General features: G+C 36.2%; 1 protein-coding gene across 1 annotated transcript in view; it reads left to right on the forward strand.

Annotated features, from left to right (window-relative positions):
- The window catches only part of LOC107556776 (thyrotropin-releasing hormone-degrading ectoenzyme-like), a 121,494-nt gene extending 116,226 nt beyond the window's left edge, over nucleotides 1–5,268 (forward strand). Inside the window, exons 16-18 of the mRNA XM_016239982.1 lie at nucleotides 1,354–1,494; nucleotides 1,731–1,812; nucleotides 3,494–5,268. Of these exons, the coding sequence (XP_016095468.1) occupies nucleotides 1,354–1,494; nucleotides 1,731–1,812; nucleotides 3,494–3,637 (367 nt within the window). The 3' untranslated portion in view covers nucleotides 3,638–5,268. The remainder of the gene's footprint in view (nucleotides 1–1,353; nucleotides 1,495–1,730; nucleotides 1,813–3,493) is intronic.
- Nucleotides 5,269–18,190: the final 12,922 nt, after the last annotated feature.

Consider the following 18,190-nt stretch of genomic DNA (forward strand, 5'->3'; position numbering starts at 1 on the left):
GGCGAGGGCGCAGGCGCAATCATCAAACATATTTCAAAGGAAGCCAGCGCCACGGTCCTGACCGCATCACTGTCTTTACTGGGTGTTTTTAGGGAATATTTGTATTTTTAACATGCGATTGGATTAGCTATTCATGTGGTGGACTGTCATGATTTTGCCTAATGCAGGACACTAATGAATGATGTGTAGGGATTTAGAAGTGGGTATACGCAAAGCCGACTGATAAAGAAGTGGGTATACGCCATATACCTGCGTATACCCTTCACTACACCACTGTGCTAGTATGCTAATCTGAACATGCTAATCCTTACGTTTGCTTTATCAGTCATGAAAATAAGCCATGCTATGCTGACAATGTCACAATTATACCTGCTAGAATCAATTACACAAGTCCAAAATCAGAATTTCTAAGTGCAAACTTAGAAAAAGAAACTTGTCTGAAAGCTTGTTCACACTTGTCCTTAGAGGAAGCTGGAGATGTCACGTTTGCGAGCTGTGAAGCTGCCGTCCGCACACAGATGTGAGCTTTGTCACAGTGGCAATAATCTCCGGGGTGTTCGGCAAAAAAAGGTGCTACAAGTGACTCGGCGACGCATGAAGGCAAAAGCCCAGAAGAGCGGTTCAACTGAAATAAGAGACCAAAGAACAGTGAAGCAATTACCCCACGTTTTTGCAAATTGAAACTTGTGCTCCGTGGCAGCTTCTTTATGTGAAACATCTTATTTCCTATTTCTTCCTTTTTCATCTACTTGACATTTCGCACCAATTTGAAGCGAATGGGTCTATCTGGATTTGATTTGGTCTTTTCAGGTTAATTACTTTTTGAAAGCGCTGACTCACAGTCTTGAAAACATATTTGAATAATGGTGATTCGCCAGGCCTGTCAGCGGCTGTCTTTGCTGAAAACGGCAAAGAATAATGTGTTTTGTATTTCTGATTTACTGAAGCTTAAAACTAGCATAGAAAAATTGATTAGAAAGGCTTAATTACAACAGACACGATCATGTTCGTGATAATAGCCATATTAGTCAAATAGCCATTAATAAGCCAAGTTTTGTATTTATACCAAGTTCTTCCAAGTATAAGAGTGCAAATAATGAAGTATATCAATTATTTTCAGTTTATTGAAACTGTTTCAGCTCAGCTCCACCCGCTTTGTTTGTTTAACATTCCATAGGATTGAATTGGAGGGCAACTTGTGTTCGTGAAGTGCTAAAAATATTATTTTTCAGAATAAAAAGTTTTAAAGTCCATATCATGGCCACACCACCAATTCATTTTAAATAATTCAGGGGCCCTTGTCAATTATTCCTCACTTATGGTTCATCTCCCATTTATTTCTGATGTCCACAGGCTCCTGAATCTGTCCCTCACCTCTGACCTGGTGCCGGATCAGGAAGTGATCGATGTCATCATACATGTGGGCCGCAATCCGCTTGGAAGACATTTAGCATGGAGATATTTCCGCGAGAAGTGGGACATATTGAATTCCAGGTGAATGTGGTTTTATCCATCTCTGTTTATCAGTGATTTTAACCTTCCTCTCAGTCCCTGATATGAATTTCACATTCGCACTTTCATAAGATATTTATTGGCGAATGTTATTTTGTGTCTTGTTTGTGTTTGGAGGACCGAGAACATTATGGGAAATATCTGTTGGTGTTTGTTTGCTTCTGGGCTCATTAGAGCGGTGCTCCAGTGTTTTTAATAACAGTGTCTCTCATTGGCAGGTATGGAGAAGCCTTATTTATGAACTCAAAATTAATCAGTGGCGTGACAGAGTTTCTCAACACTGAGGCCGAGTTGAATGAGGTGAGGCTGAACTTTTACATCATCCTGAGGCTTGTGCACCTCTAATCAAACTAAAAGAGTAATGAATTATTGACGAATCTTCATGGAACATTAATACTTACAAACAAACTTTGGTCAGCAAGTTATTGCGATGGAGAAAGTGAGCAAAAGTAAACTCCATTTCGTTGGGATATTTCCTCATTGTAGCTGCTTAACCTTATTCCAGGAAATGGAACGTATATTCACTTATTCAAATTCATTCAGCTTCAGTCCCAGAGGACACAGAGTGCTGATACTTCTCACTGCAGCGCAGCACTTTCTCATCCAGCTGACTTCGCCTTCCACAATTTATCATTCATATAATAACACGAACGCCCTCAGTGTTTTCTTAAACAGAGCATTAACATACTGTCACTGACAATCAGCTGCTCCCAGAGCACTTCATCCACAGATTCACGAAACATTCAGCGATATGTTTAACCCTTAAATGCATACCTCGGGTCTTTAGCGACTTGGGACGTCATTCACTACCCTATCCCTCCATTTTTTTAAATGTAAAATTATTCAATTTTCTTTTTTAGTATTCCTCAATCTATTTATTATAAACAATATAACAAGAAAAAAATTATAAAATATAAAAGAATGTCTGTTTTCTGATTATTTTTTGTAAGAAGTGTATGAGGTCGCTAGAGACCCGCGGTATGTAATATAGTGTAAGTATATTTTCCATGCGCAACAATATTTAAATATCTGATGACTCCATACATGCAATTCACCATTATTTCTTGAGGTGGCACTGTTTGATAGACAACGATGATGCGATGTTTCACTCATAATTACCACAGGCATAAAACAAATGAATACCATCGGCAAAAATGTAACTGGTTTGAATGGCTTTACTGCAGAGCAATTACTATACGCAATGAAATATAAATGTCACTATCATTGGATGTTGGATGTGGTGAATAAGCTGCCATCAATCAAAATACTAGTTTTGAAGTCATTGAAAACGATAGTTTTGAGAATACATTTGAGATCGCGAATATGTGCCAGATGCTGAATGTACTGTGGAAGTGTTCTTAAAATATCAAGAGGGATTTTTGCTATTGTAGCAGTTAGAGATCCATCTGTGCTGGATATATAGGTCCAGGTCGCTAAAGACCCAAATATGTAGTAATGGCTGGCAAAACATTCATGCATTTAAGGGTTAATGCTGTGTATTTGAAATGAGCATTTTATTTTCTTTTAAATGTTTCAATGAACGAACAGCAATTTTGAAATAGTTCAGGAGATATAGAGCAGCTTTAATCCTGAATCCCCGTGCACATTCATTCATGTAGTCCTCATGACCTCAGGAATTGGGAATCGTAAATGGCGATTTTTGATGAGATTTTTATGCCCTTAATTGATGTTAGAATTTGACACACCCAAGTGTCCTTTTCTTCCAATAAAACAACAAGACTAATAATTCTGTTTACTTCAAATGCATTCCCACACCTCATTATCATAAACATCATTGTTATCTGCTGAATTACATGTCAGCAATTTGCATGTAAATGCATCGTATATTCTGACGCCGTTTAACTGTCAGAGATGAAGGTGTCTGTAAAAGCCTTTACACGCATAAACACACACGATCTGATACATCAAGACACAATACAATGATAATGTTAATAATGAAAATTGTTTATTCTCTCCTCAGCTGAAAGAGTTCATCCTGACCAGCGGGGGAGAGTCTGCACCTGCGTTCGCTCGAGCCGTTGAGATCGTTCAAGCGAATGTAAAATGGCACATCCTGTTCCAGCAACAGTTTTACCGATGGCTGCGGAAAGCTCCTGATGGTTAATGCAACATCAAGTATGGAGCGCTCTATTAGCATGGAAACTCATGGCCAGTGACGTGGGGAGATATAAGTGAAATAAAAAAAATCGAAAAAACTATTCTGGACAGCGAGAATCAACAAAATTGAGCTTTTATTTCCCTGCTGTTTTTGAAACGACCAGGCCCTCACAGACCAGGATAAAATGAATGGCTGAAAAACACTGAAGGAATCAATGTCGGAAATTGCATGATGGCATACGTCAGTAGCGACAGACAATTTACATTCCATTTCCCCTCGTATTTTGCATGAAAGTCATTTCCTTCTTGCCGTCATTCTGTTTTTCCTGAAGTTTGACCTTTTCTGAGTCCTGAGAGTATCGGATTTGCTTTGAAGACCAGATGACGGTATAAAGAGATTGCTCTTCGGTATATATAAACACAATTTAGATTAAGCACAAATATGTGACAATCAGTGTTTTGATTGGAACAGTACGAGGAGGACAAAGAGAAGTATTCATGTAGCCTTTTCTCTCTCCAAAGCCATAAAGAGGAGCAGACTGAATTTTATCTCTTGTACAGATGGCGTTTATTGTTTGATGAATTGACGGCACTCAATGGTCATCAGAAGAGGGAATCTTTTGAAGGGTTTTCTGCTGGTCCTGGCGGGAGCGGCGATGGTTTAACCCGCAGGTGTCTTCGATCGTTTGCATTCTCATAGTGTTACTCTTCGCTCTCCAGATTGGGAGGGTTTGTCCTTGAATACGGTATGTTTGTTTGAGTGGAAAAATAGTCAGTGTATCGATATTTTCATGTATGATTTATTGATAAGCTGGAAGGAGGTCAATGCCGTGCTGAGATGTTATCTTGTTGTGGATAATGTGAGCTTTTGAAATGGATGGTTGTCATGGAGACCAATTATAAAGGTTTTCATAGGTTTATCTTTCTTCTTCTGTCAGTTTTTTTTATTTTTTTATATGGACATGAATGGTTAAACGTGCAGTGTTGAAAATGATGTAGTGGTTGACCAATATGCGGGTTTCTGTATGTTTGACTTGTTTTAAGAATGTTAAAAAAATATCAGTTAAGCAAGACAACTTTACATTTGAAGCAAAATTGTGTAATATAATGCTTTTCAAAGGATATATCTTGAATTCTATTTATTTTTCTTGCTCAGATTGTTTCCTTAGTTTTATTAGGCATTTGTCTGTGCAGTTTTGCTTCTGAGGTAAATTGGTCTTGATTTAAGGATGCCTGAAAACCATAATAGGTATGATAAATGTAATGATGGCAAAACAGATGTATAGAAATTTGCTAAAATGTGACAAGGGCACAATATTTACTCAAAATGTATGTAAAAATAATAATATCAACAATCATAATGAGTATTAACACCTTTTAATTGGCTAATCAAATGAGCTAATCTGAAAAATGGCCATTATCAGCCAGTTGGTCGTCCTGGTCGATATATTGGTCCATCACTACTGTATATGACTCTCAGGCTTGGGCAAAATTCAGAATTGAAGAACTTGAAGAATTTGAAGACATTAGAGGAGTTTCATTAGACCGACACGGCTTAACACGGCTAACATCAAAATTGTAATATATTGATTATATATTAAACTCATTTCAAAAAGCCTCCTATTGGAATTTTTATTAATTCTGTGAATATTTTTTTCTGCACTGGAATATGTGAAATATATTATTGGCTACAGAATTTTTAAAATATAATATAATTAATAGAATAGAATTAATATAATATAATATAATATAATATAATATAATATAACACACATGGGGAAGCCATACCTAACCATATAATATACTAATTTCTAACATTGTTCATTCTCCACAGTTAATAAATGTGTCTGGAAATACCTCATATATTGTGAGTATGGTAAATTGTACATCACACTTACGCTTTTATTTTGGTTCATTTATACTGGTGATTCATTTTAGAAACTACATAAAAGCTCTCATAATTTTAATTCTGCATCCTCTTTGCTACCTCAGTTCAGATTCAGTTCAAATTCAAGAACTGAACTGCAATTTGTAAGGCATTCTCAATTCAGTTCTGAATGGTGCACAACCCTCGTGACTTCAGAGTCTATTAATAGTCTATTGCATCCAGTTGGCGGTGTGGATCTCTCGAGGAATAAAACTGGGGAACATAGGCCACTTTTCAAATGACTAGCTGGGTATTTAATGAAATCCCCAGGCAAGACCCTTTAGTCGGATACTATAAAGCTGTAAGTTGCCTGTGTAATATCAAAATGATCCAACGTACATTTTCAGCCTTTTTATTTTTCTCCTTTCATGTTGTGTTTGACGTAAAGCTCTCTTTTGTTTCTAAATTAGAGATAATATCCTCTGTGTTTTGAGCAGAGCTGCGTAGAGATTTTAATGCTTACAATAAATTCTTTTGTACAGTAATGCATCCTGGTCTAACTGTGCCTGTTATTGAGAGCTACCTCCATCCAGAGCTACCCTATGCTTCTGCTGCTTCAGTGCTTATGCTGTTACAGGACATTTCTGTCTGTGGGGCCAAGCATCAAAGGTATTTGGTTAGTTAGGTTACAGTCAAACTCTAACGTGACACCAACAGCTCAATTCCCACTCATTTATCTGCTTTTGAACCTCTTATGTGGGAGAACTTGCACAATTGGTGGCTGACTAAATACTTTTTTTCCCCACTGTATAATTATAGATCAATTGTCCATTATCTTTAATTGATCGTTTTTCACTGCTTTTCCTACAAACTTCACAAAATTACACCAATATTGAAATTCTAGCTGATATCGATGTGCTGATTATTTTCATGTTGTGGCTCACAATATATCACATTACAATACAAATGATGATACAATATACAGTATAATGATATGTCACAGGGCCTATATGTCATGCCACTTTTCAAGATATTTTTCACATATCTTGTAATGTTCCCTGAGGAGACTCTAAGCCATGTGGATTTGAAGGAAACAAGTTTGTCTGTGTATCTGCCAATTGCTATGAAGCCAGCAATCATAATTTGATATGTTTTTTTTTGTTTTTGGCCTGAAAATAATACTTGAGGGGGCTGAAGAAAAGAAAAGATCTATTTATTACAATTTTACGCACAGATCTAAATGTATGAACCTACTAACCTGAGATATTCTGAAGTAGTCCAGTTAGTTCAACTTTAATTTACATTGACATCTCCATGTTAAAATGTTTAATGCACCCTTATTGTGATTATATGACTCTCACTTTCAGTACATGTGAGTATGGAATGTGAAAATATCCAATATCTCACAGTCACATGCATTTTTGTAATTAGCTGTTGGTATGAAGCCTGAAAGTGAAAATATTATATGAGCATATATTATATGACTCACCACATGTAATATACACCTGAATGAGATTCATCTTAGCTTTTTCTTTTCTTTTTTGTTGTTAACATAACATAATTTATTGCTGCAGACATTCTGACTTAAAATAAGTCTCCAGTGTTTTCCTCCACAGCTGGATTGCCGCTCCATGGGCTTCACCTCATCCACCGACTCGTCCATTTCCAGGGTTGCTTCATCAAGAGCATCATCAAGAGCCTCTTACATTTACATTTATTCAGTCAGCATATATTTTTATCCAAAGTGACTTACAAATGAGGAACATCACACGTCTTGCTTCCATTTGACGACCTGCTCTGAGTGCCTGCTTATTTTAGTCTCAGGAGCATCACAAGGGTCTGTGCCCTGCTTAGTAGTCTTACATGCTCTTTCCTTCTGTCTTTGTGTTTTTGCAGAGAAAAACTAACAATCCAACTGTGAACAGTTGACGGTAGCCATTGACTTCCATAGTATGGAAAAAATGCTATGGAAAAGTCAACTGTTTGGTTACCAGCATTCTTCAAAATATATTCTTTTGTATTTAGCAGAAGAAAGAAACTCGTGCAGGTTTGAAACAACTTGAGAGTGAGTAAATAACAGAATTTTCATTTTTGAGTGATCTGTCCCTTTAAAATAATAAATACAACTTCCTTAAGTTAAGTAACTGACTATTAATCTGTTGTAATTCAAAAGTATGGTGCTCTTTTTTCAATTTGAGCCACTGACCTTTAAAATATCTTCACACGGCCATGTTTGTAGATACATATGTCTGTTTATGATTAAGTAAGAGTGTTGACTCATCCTTCTATGTTTCACCTCTCAGAGACATAATAAATCCTGTGATCTGTAAAACTTCAAAAAGCCTCAGAATATAAATAAATAATTATAATCTACCAGAGAACGGCAAACTTTCCAATTGTGCTGACATTTCAGAACAAAGCACTACAAGAGACCATAAATCCTTTTTGTGCCGCGAACGCAAATTAATATTTTGCCATTTCCACAATACCTACAATCAGAGCACTTTCACATTTAAATCAGTGTCGGAAGTTGGAATGGATTCTGTCTTATCACAGGGCTTTGTTTCCTGTAGTGTTAGAAAAGAAGGGAGAAAGATGCGAACGTGTGGAAAATAAACAACTTAGTGCCACTCCTGCTTCCTTAAAGCAAGACAAATCACAGAAAATCATAAATCACAGGCTTCATGTGTATCATCCAGCAAGTATTCCTACAAAGTCAACACCCTCAACCATATTGGAAAATTCTGGAAAAACTGGCATATCATTGAGCTTCCAAAATAACTGCTAATTCTATTTTTTACTTTCCCTGCCAACATTTTCTTTGTTTTAAGCAGCATGTTTTTTATATGTGAGAAAATAATTATATTTTATATTTAAATTGCAATTTTTATTTTCCTCACAATATTTGTCCCTGCGTTCCATTTGGAAGGGCTCATCCCTATGCCCTGATGAATGAGAGCTTCAAAGGGTTGAAGGCTGTAGGGGACCAAACAACTGTTTCTTGAAGTGCCCTTCTGTGTCATCATCACGTGCACACACGGAGGCGCCGTCATCATGCAAAGAATCTGCACAAAGGATCATGGGAGCCCAGAGCGTCCATCAGTTGTACCCTTCGAAATCCTTCATTCCGAAGGGCCCTTTGAAGTGGCCAGTTTTGAGCACTTCGGTTTGGAACGACCCTTCAATATGTCGGCCATGATTATTTTCACTCCGAAGTGCCCTTCGGAGGGCGTTATATCCCATTTGGAATGCACCGTATGTTGCTTTTGCAGTCATCTTAGATTTAGGGTGCCATCACATTAGTGAAATGTCGCAGGCAAATATGCTTTGGGAATTTTTTCCCTCACACGAGATTCCAAATTGCATGGACTCCAATTAAAATTACTAGATATTGTCCCTGAAATTTACCTAGCAATGGTGAAGTGACCAGACCTTTATATTGACAACTAGTGGTGTGGATGTAGCCTCAAGCAAAAGCAATAGTTTTGGTTAGCAATGTCAATGTAGAAATGCATGTTAATTTGTACTGCTGATTGGTTTGTACTTGTTAATATACTGTTTTCAATCCTAGTGAATTTTATGTAATGTCGACAAAAATATTTAATTTATGACAGAAAACTGTCCTGAAACTCTCTCACACTGACCTCAACCTTTATTAAAAAGATATATATATATATATATATATATATATATATATATATATATATATATATATATATATATATATATATATATACACACACACTTTTAGTCTCATCCATAAAACATGAAATAGAACAAATTTGTATAATTTCAACTGATTGTGACGATTGCCATAAGAATGGTTTTATGAATGATTTTGGTTTTACATTCTGCTTGTGTTTCATGAATAAGTTCCAGAAATATAGAGTAATTGCTGACATACAGAAAGATCTATATAACATATGCTTGTACTAAATCAATATCTTTCAAATATAAATAAATCTTTCATGTGTCACAAGCACACATATAAGTCAACTCCCTAGTGGTGACGCCACCAAAATGAAGCAAATGTTTTGACTTGTTCAAAGAAATATACAGTACACTGGGGAAGCTTGTAGAAGACCTACAGACTCCACAGAGGACAAGACAGAGGCAAAGACTGGCAAAGGAAGCGGTTACATTTGCTGCGGGGCAGGATGTGAGGGCATGTGTTTGATCTTTAAAGGCCAAACCCCTTGTGGCACAGGAATCAATAGCAATCTGCCAACGGTAACAGCAGCACCAGCGACCACCGTTTCCTGTGTGCAGTATATCTAATAGTGTCCCAAATCAACTTGTTCGGTTCATTTTGATGTTGTTTTTTTTTGGACAAAACTTCATCATCACAGCACACCACGCATTCGCCCCTTTACCCTTCATTTTTGTTTGCTGTCAGATTATGTGTTCCCAATGTTTGTGTTCTGGTTTATGGCATTCTGTTGAACTGTTAAGCCCTGTACTTGTCACTAGAGTATTTACTGCTGATTTGTTGTGGATTTTGTGTTTACAGTCAGTCAAGGTCATTGTACGCTTAATTCATTATTGAGTGTTTTAAGCAAGCATAGCATTCATATAAAATGCTATTCCGCCGTGTTTACTTGACAACTTCTGTCATTGAAGCCAATGCAGGGTTAGTAAAATGATGATATGAACAAGAAGTAAGCTAAGTTCCCAGATCTAGTGAGCAGCCTTTGGTAAACTGTCTATGTAGGACTGGTTACATTTACCACTGTTTGGTGAATTTTCGAGGGAAAATCCATGGGATCAGGAATTCATTGATTCAGGATTCATTGTGTTGACCAACAGAAAGTTGCTTGGTTTGAAAGTGGCTTCCATGTGATCTGTGTATGTGAAATGAAATGTATTTATATAGGACTTTTCACTATAAATATTGGCCCAAAGCAACATTTGAAAAAATGTATAGCCTACCATTTGTTTGTATACAGATTTGCCACAATTTCTGTTTTACTGATTTCATGGTAACATTAAATTATGTGGATTAGAGTCTCTATTTACATTTCAGTCTATTGCTGGGGTTCTAGTAGGGAACATTCATGCTCCATGTTTTGTCACTCATTGTTGGTGCAGGGTTTAAGTGTTCATCCCTTCACCATGTGCTCTTGTCCTGTATGTTTTGTTGTGCCCTTGTTTTGTGGTGTTCACACGGCTTGTGTATCCATTGTCCGTGTGCTTTCATGTCATCTTGTTTTGTGTGAACATGCATCTTGGCCAAGTTATCATTGGGCGTATGTTCTTGTGTCATGCTTTGTGTGGGCACATGGTTTTGTTTGTTTTTTATGTGCCATGTGCTACCTGCATATTAGGCTGTGTGTCCACCAAAGTATTTTTAGCCAGCTGAAAACACCAGACGTTCTCCTGAAAACACCTAACTGAGAAAAGAGCATTGAGAGCGCTTCTGTGGTGCAGCAAAAAATGTTCCTCCAAGCAGTATTTTTCATAACAATATTGTGGTATTCTGGGAATTCCAATGGGTAAAGACACGAATGCTCAGAAACAAGCAATATAAACTTCTCCTTTATTGTTCATTGTAAAAGTAGGGTGTGACAGTTGGTCTGTGTGGCATTAGTCCCACCCCTTCTCCACTGTAATTGGATGGGCTACTAAAAAGTGACAGTGATGAGCACTGCATTTTACCCAAAATTAAAAATGTTTCGAATCTTAGCCACCCCCAAAAAAAACTCAGTTCCTTAATCACATTGCTTTCATTTTAAAAGGCGTGGCACTCCCATTGAAAACAATTGGAAAAATACAAGTATAGTTCTCTGCAGGAAAGTAATGGGAGTTACCAAATCGGGGCGTTTTTAGACCATGTTTCCTGACTGGCTGACGTCATAGTGACGGTAGGTTTAGGGGTTGGGTTGGGTTAGGTAAGGGGGATCATTTTGATTGCATGATTGAGAAACACCCTGCTGTTTGAAAACACCCACAAATTCAGAAATGCCAACTTTTGCTCTGCAGAGACCTCAATCTCGAAAAATATGCTAGACTCTGGGAAAAAAAAGCGATTTGTTGGACACTCTGCATTAATCTTGACCCAACCCTCTTGTTACATAATTATTGGTTTATCATCTTCACCTCTCCTATTTATTTTCCTAGTGTTTGTGTTGTGTGGCTCTGTTGTGCCAGTTTGTCGTTCAATGTATCCCTTCTATCCAGTCCTGCTAAGCCTTGTCCTCCCTTGTTCTGTCTCGCTAATCCTGTTGCAAGTCTGTTTTCCCCTACTGGTATTGTCTTATCTTCAAATTTTTTCTTTTTTGACTCTCACCAAAATGCTATGTAAGGCATGAAATATTGATGTCTACTCTTTGGAGCAACCTTCACATCTCAACATCCATGCACCATCACCAAAGACATTCCTCAGGGACCTTGTTCTCATTTCTCTCCTTTCCCTCTGGAGCAATGCAGGTGATCAATGGCTGTCGGCTACACTGGTCCCTATGGGACGTCCTCGAAAAGCAACAGATACTCTGTCTGAGAGTCGTCAGATCGTTCTCATTCATCTGTAAGGTGGTTATGTGACTGGAGCTGAGATGGTATTGATCAGGGGTCAGAGAGCCATAGGACGGAGATATACATTATCTAACCCTCTTTGAAACATCACTGTAATCTATATGGTTGAGTGTAATCTCCTCTGCTGATGGTCTGTTTTAGCCCAAGATGGAGAAGCAGAACATGGGAGATGATTTATAGTAACAAAGACCAAATGAAATAGAGGGAAAAAATAACTGAAAGGGGGTATAGCTTGAGACCGATTGGACAAAAGTGCAGCTATCAGTGAGTGAAGAGAAACTGGCTCAAGAGTGGAATTAGTTGTAAGAAAACCGACAGCAGATGGCAGGGAAGAAGCCCTTTAACCAGAACAGCAGCCAAGTTCAACTCTCTTTCCCTGCTCTCTATATTATACTCTCTTGCAGTCATGTTGGGTCAGCAAGTACTTTTTACACTGGTTGCAAGGACTATGTGGTATTAGAAGGAGCTGTGAGATAATTGCCTTGTTATAAAACCTGACCTGCCTATGTAGGCAGCTTTCTAAGGACAAAAATAAATCTTACATCAACATAAATTGGTATTAGTAGTCTCCTTCGCTTGTTTGTTTATTGCTTTTTAGATAGATTTTGGCACTTTTGCATTTTGTAAAATGTGTCAAATTATATCTAATGTTTACTTTAAAATGTTTTAAAGAAGTAAATTTATTTTGATGCATAGACTAGCATACTAAAGCACATCTAAAGTAGTTGTAAAGTACTTTTTAATAAATTCAAACAATAAATAAAATTTTGTGGCTTTTTAATGTAGTCAAAGATCACTGTAGCGCCGCAGTTCAAGCGTTACATGAACCGATCATCTCTTCCTCTTTACTAGTTAAAGCAAAAAATAAACATGAATGAACATCAAAAGGTATCTTGTTTCAACCACGGAATTTTTCATGTTCAAGTCCACCGACATTAATCTATTCTCCTGTCTGGTTTGTTTGTCAGATAAAAGGGCATATTCGGCATTATAATTGGTCAGATTGGATCAATCAAACTCCCAGAGAAAGATCAATTAAGTATCCGAAAACATTACATTATGTTCACACTTATGTATACCCTTTTAAAGTATATAATTTCCATAATAAATACTCTTTTAAAAAAAAAATGCTAAAGCAGGTGTTCTTAACTCTGGCCCTCACGGTCCACTTTGCTGGAAAGTTTAACCTTAACCTTGATCAAACTAACCTGCCTGCTACTTTCTAGTAATCTCGAAGACCTTGATTAGCTTATTCAGGTGTTTTTGATTAGGGTTGAAGCTAAACTCTGCAGGAAAGTAGACCTTGAGGGCCAGAGTTGAGAAACCCTGAGTTGAAGTGTACTTTTTTAAAGGTAAGCTTTATAGCACCATTATTGCAGCCTTAAAAGATATTAACCAACATTGTGCAGCCCTTTTATTGATTTATCTAATGCTTTGGTGGATTATGCTATATTGAAGCATAGACTAATCAGTTTAGGTTAATCAGAAAATACTGTTGGATGGTTTGGTGATTATTTATGAGATATATATTTATTTATATATACTGGAGACAGCAGTTTTATTTATGTAATTAAAGGTGTACCACAGGGATCAGTCCTTGGGCCACTTTTTAATTTTATTTATTAATAAATATATAACTTGTCTTAAATGCAGAGAAATCTAAACTTATGTTTTTAAACACAAATTCAAAATCTTTACATTTTAAATTAATTACTACCCATCAAGGTTCAATGATTAAGTCTGTATGTCAGTATAATTTTTAATTGATGGTGAGGTGGTCTACTTGTGGTTACTATGTAGAATCACTGTCATTTAAGATTAATTTAGGATGTTGGTTTAGATGGCAGCTGCCCATTTAGACAGTAGGCAACAAGAGAGCTCACTAGGTGTGAAAACAGTGCTAATGAGAAGGAAGCAAGAACAGCAGGTGATGTTCTAACTGTTAAATGTTAAATAGTGTATCTTGCCCCCACTGAACCAACTATTAAAACCCCAGGGCTTTTGATAAAGGTAATTAGATATTGATTACATTGCTAATCCAATATCCGCTCGCATCTTCAAAAGGAGGGCTGCTCTCACAGGAAATTCACACAGGAACACTGGGTTGTTTACAAAGAAAAGAAATGAGTGTGATCACATCAAGTATTTTGTATCTCACCTTACCATATCAAACCCTTTACTTATCTTTTCACAGTTACTGACTGGAGTTTAAAAAAAGTTAAATATCTAGTAAAATATCTCTCTGTGAGAAATTGTGGTGTGATTATCAAATCAAAGCATTCAGATTCTGTTCAGTGAGGTGTAATTAAATCCTCCTCAGCAAATATTTTAAAATCATAATGTGAAAGGAAAACACAGAATGGAGCATTGATAAGAGTAATGGAGCTTTTGAAAGACAAATTCACAGTAAGGTCACTATGTTGTTATGGAGATTAGATTTGTCTCCATTTCAGACATGTTTTAAGAAAAGGACAGAACTTCTGGGCGGTTATTATTTTGACAAGCTGATATTCAAATGGGATCATTCAAGTTTTGAATATGTAATAATGATTTATAGATACATATTCATGTCTCTAGTCTTTTGTTTGAATAAATCTATCAGTCAAGGTCATTGTAAATCAACCTATTTTTCTTCCATTATATGGTGTATTGTATGACTTCAGAGCACACAAACTAGTAGTCTACTTCTTCTTTTTTTTTGTCCTTAGAGCAGCATGAACTTTCTTCAAAACATCTCCTTTTGTGCTCCACAGAAGAAAGTAAGTGATTTGGGTTTGGGGGATGAGGGGTGAGTAGATGATGACATATTTAATAGAAATATCATTTAATCTAAATAAATTTTATAACTTAAATTTATTTTACCTTTACCGCAGTAGACGCACTCTGAAGCAAAAATGTTCAGAACAAAATTAAACAACAGAAATGTTGTTCAGGGTATCTGTCAGAGCTCAGTGTACACAATGACAGATTGAATGCTGCTTTTCCCCTAAGATGTGCAGTCAACCCACTGTTTCTTTATTTTCCCCTTTGATTAATTAAACTGAAACATCAAAGCTATTTCCTCTTCCAAATTTTTCAAATGCTTTGAATTCATGAAGATTTTATATACAAAGGAGGATTGCAATGTATTTGGGGAAAAGAGTCCTTTTATATAAAATCTTCATGAATTGATTTTTCAATTGATTTTTCAGTAAGTGATTTGGGTTTGGGGGATGAGGGGTGAGTAGATGATGACATATTTAATAGAAATATCATTTAATCTAAATAAATTTTATAACTTAAATTTATTTTACCTTTACCGCAGTAGACGCACTCTGAAGCAAAAATGTTCAGAACAAAATTAAACAACAGAAATGTTGTTCAGGGTATCTGTCAGAGCTCAGTGTACACAATGACAGATTGAATGCTGCTTTTCCCCTAAGATGTGCAGTCAACCCACTGTTTCTTTATTTTCCCCTTTGATTAATTAAACTGAAACATCAAAGCTATTTCCTCTTCCAAATTTTTCAAATGCTTTGAATTCATGAAGATTTTATATAAAAGGACTCTTTTCCCCAAATACATTGCAATCCTCCTTTGTAATCAACATTGCGGTTGAGTGAAGCACAATAGATTTACTTTGATTGATCATTAGCAAAGCTATTGTTTGATATTGTGAAAATGCAAGAGATTTGCATGCATACTAAGTATGTGTGACTGTGTGAGCGAGAAGAAAAAAAACTGCAAATTTATGCAAATGTTTCCATATTTTGAAAAGGTTACCCCAAAGATGAAACTGTCTTTCTGTGATCCCACTGTTCTTTAGGTACATAAGCACCACTTTTTCACAGAACAGTGAACAACAGGAAAAATACATGTTTAATAATGGTGGCCATTCTGACCAAAACACTGAACATCAATAATTCATGTTGAGGTGATAAAAATGGTTTTCTCAATTTCACCCTCTTTCTCTCTATCCCATCAGCATTTGGCACATATTGTTGTTTTGATCTGTTGTCAGTGTCTTGCAGCACTTTTCCAAATGGAAGGGACAATATTAGTGTACTTGGCAGTGATGCCACATTAGAGCCCAGAGCGAACCAAATGCCTGGTAAAACATCTTTACTTTGCTGATAAAAGAATGACTAATGTGTTTCCATTTTGTTGACTTTGCCTTCATATCCGGAAAAGAGAGAAAAAAGTCAATGGCCTCTGTAAATATAAGAACAATTCCATTTGAGGTAGTAAAGATAGTGGGAATATAACAAAATCAGAAATGATACCTTCAAGTATAAAATTATAGTCTATGTAAAAGGCAACGTTCCAAACTTTGTCTTTCTTGTTAGAAGAATCGCAAAGCGTTTAGGACTGCGAGAAAGCGTAGTACTGACACCTGCTGAAGTATTCTGGTAATAGTGAGGGATGATAGTATGTATTTCTGTGATTTCTCCAGTTCTGACTCCCTGTTTCAATTTTATCTTTGACCCGCCCCCAAACTTTAGTCATCCTTAAAAGAAATACATAATTTCACAACCCTTTGAAAGCGTAAGGGTGAGGTTTATATGGCGTAAAAATGGCCTTGAAGGGATGTTCTGGAATTTTTGTCATGGGCCTTGATGTTGCCTTATAGATCAGAACAAATTCTCCAGTCACGGTTATGCTGCTGGACTGCTCTTCTGGCTTTAGTGTTCATTTTAGTGCCTTTCTTTAGCATCTATATATACTGTAGCTATACAGCAGGTCTACAAGTACAGTGGGCCTATCTATCTATCTATCTATCTATCTATCTATCTATCTATCTACTACCATTCAAATGTTTGGGATCAGAACGATTTTAAATGTTTTTTTTATGTTTCTTATGCTCATCAAGGCTGCGTTTATGTGACCAAAATACAGGGAAAAAAATAATATTCTTAAATATTATTACGACCTAAAATAAAGTTTTTCTATTTTAATATACATTAAAATCTAATTTATTCCTGTGATGCAAAGCTGAATTTTCAGCATCATTACTCCAGTCTTCAGTGTCACATGATCCTTCCGAAATCATTCTAATATGCTGATTTATTATCAGTGCTGGAAACTGTTGGGCTGCTTAATATTTTTTTTGGAACCTGCACTCTTAAAAATAAAGGTGCTTCACGATGGCATAGAAGAACCTTTTTATCTAAATGGTTCCATAAAGAACCTTTAACATCTGAAGAACCTTTCTGTTTCACAAAAGGTTCTTTGGGGCGAAAGAAGGTTCTTCAGATTATAAAAAGGTAAGAAAGAGATGGTTCTTTAAAGAACCTTTGACTGAATGGTTCTTTGTGGAACCAAAAATGAAGCACCTTTATTTTTAAGAGTGTGTGATACTTTTTTTTAGGATTTCTGATGAATAAACAGTTGAAAACAGTTAAAATAGAAATCGTTTCTAACAACATACACTACAGTTCAAAAGTTTGGGGTCAGTCAATTTTTAAAACACGGAAAAGAAGAAACAGAAACAAGCAATCTGTATGTAAGCAAATGCATATGTAAAATAACATGATCATCAAACATTAATCATTATATAAATCAAAACTGCCTAACGAATTAAATGTCGATCCAGGAAGTGGTATACACTCTTAAAAATAAAGGTGCTTCACAATGCCATAGAAGAACCTTTTTGTCTAAATGGTTCCATAAAGAACCTTTAATATTTGAAGAACCTTGCTGTTTCACGAAAGGTTCTTTGTGGCGAAAGAAGGTTCTTCAGATTATAAAAAGGTAAGAAAGAGATGGTTCTTTAAAGAACCCTTTACTGAATGGTTCTTTGTGGAACCAAAAATGAAGCACCTTTATTTTTAAGAGTGTGTGATACTTTTTTTTAGGATTTCTGATGAATAAACAGTTGAAAACAGTTAAAATAGAAATAGTTTCTAACAACATACACTACAGTTCAAAAGTTTGGGGTCAGTCAATTTTTATTCTTTCTTTTTTTGAAAGAAATTAACTTTTATTCAGCAAAGAATGTGTTAAACTAATTAAAAAAAAAAGTTATGAAAAGCGAAACCATTATTTTATATTGTAATAACATTTTGCAAGATTGCATTTCTCTGTATTTTTGATCAAATCAATGCATCCTTGATGAGCATAAGAGACTTCCCAAACTTTTGAACGGTAGTGTGTGTGTGTGTGTGTGTGTGTATATATAATATA

Source organism: Sinocyclocheilus grahami, unplaced genomic scaffold, assembly GCF_001515645.1.
Source record: "Sinocyclocheilus grahami isolate Dianchi unplaced genomic scaffold, SAMN03320097.WGS_v1.1 scaffold579.1, whole genome shotgun sequence".
In the NCBI taxonomy this organism is placed as follows: domain Eukaryota; kingdom Metazoa; phylum Chordata; class Actinopteri; order Cypriniformes; family Cyprinidae; genus Sinocyclocheilus; species Sinocyclocheilus grahami.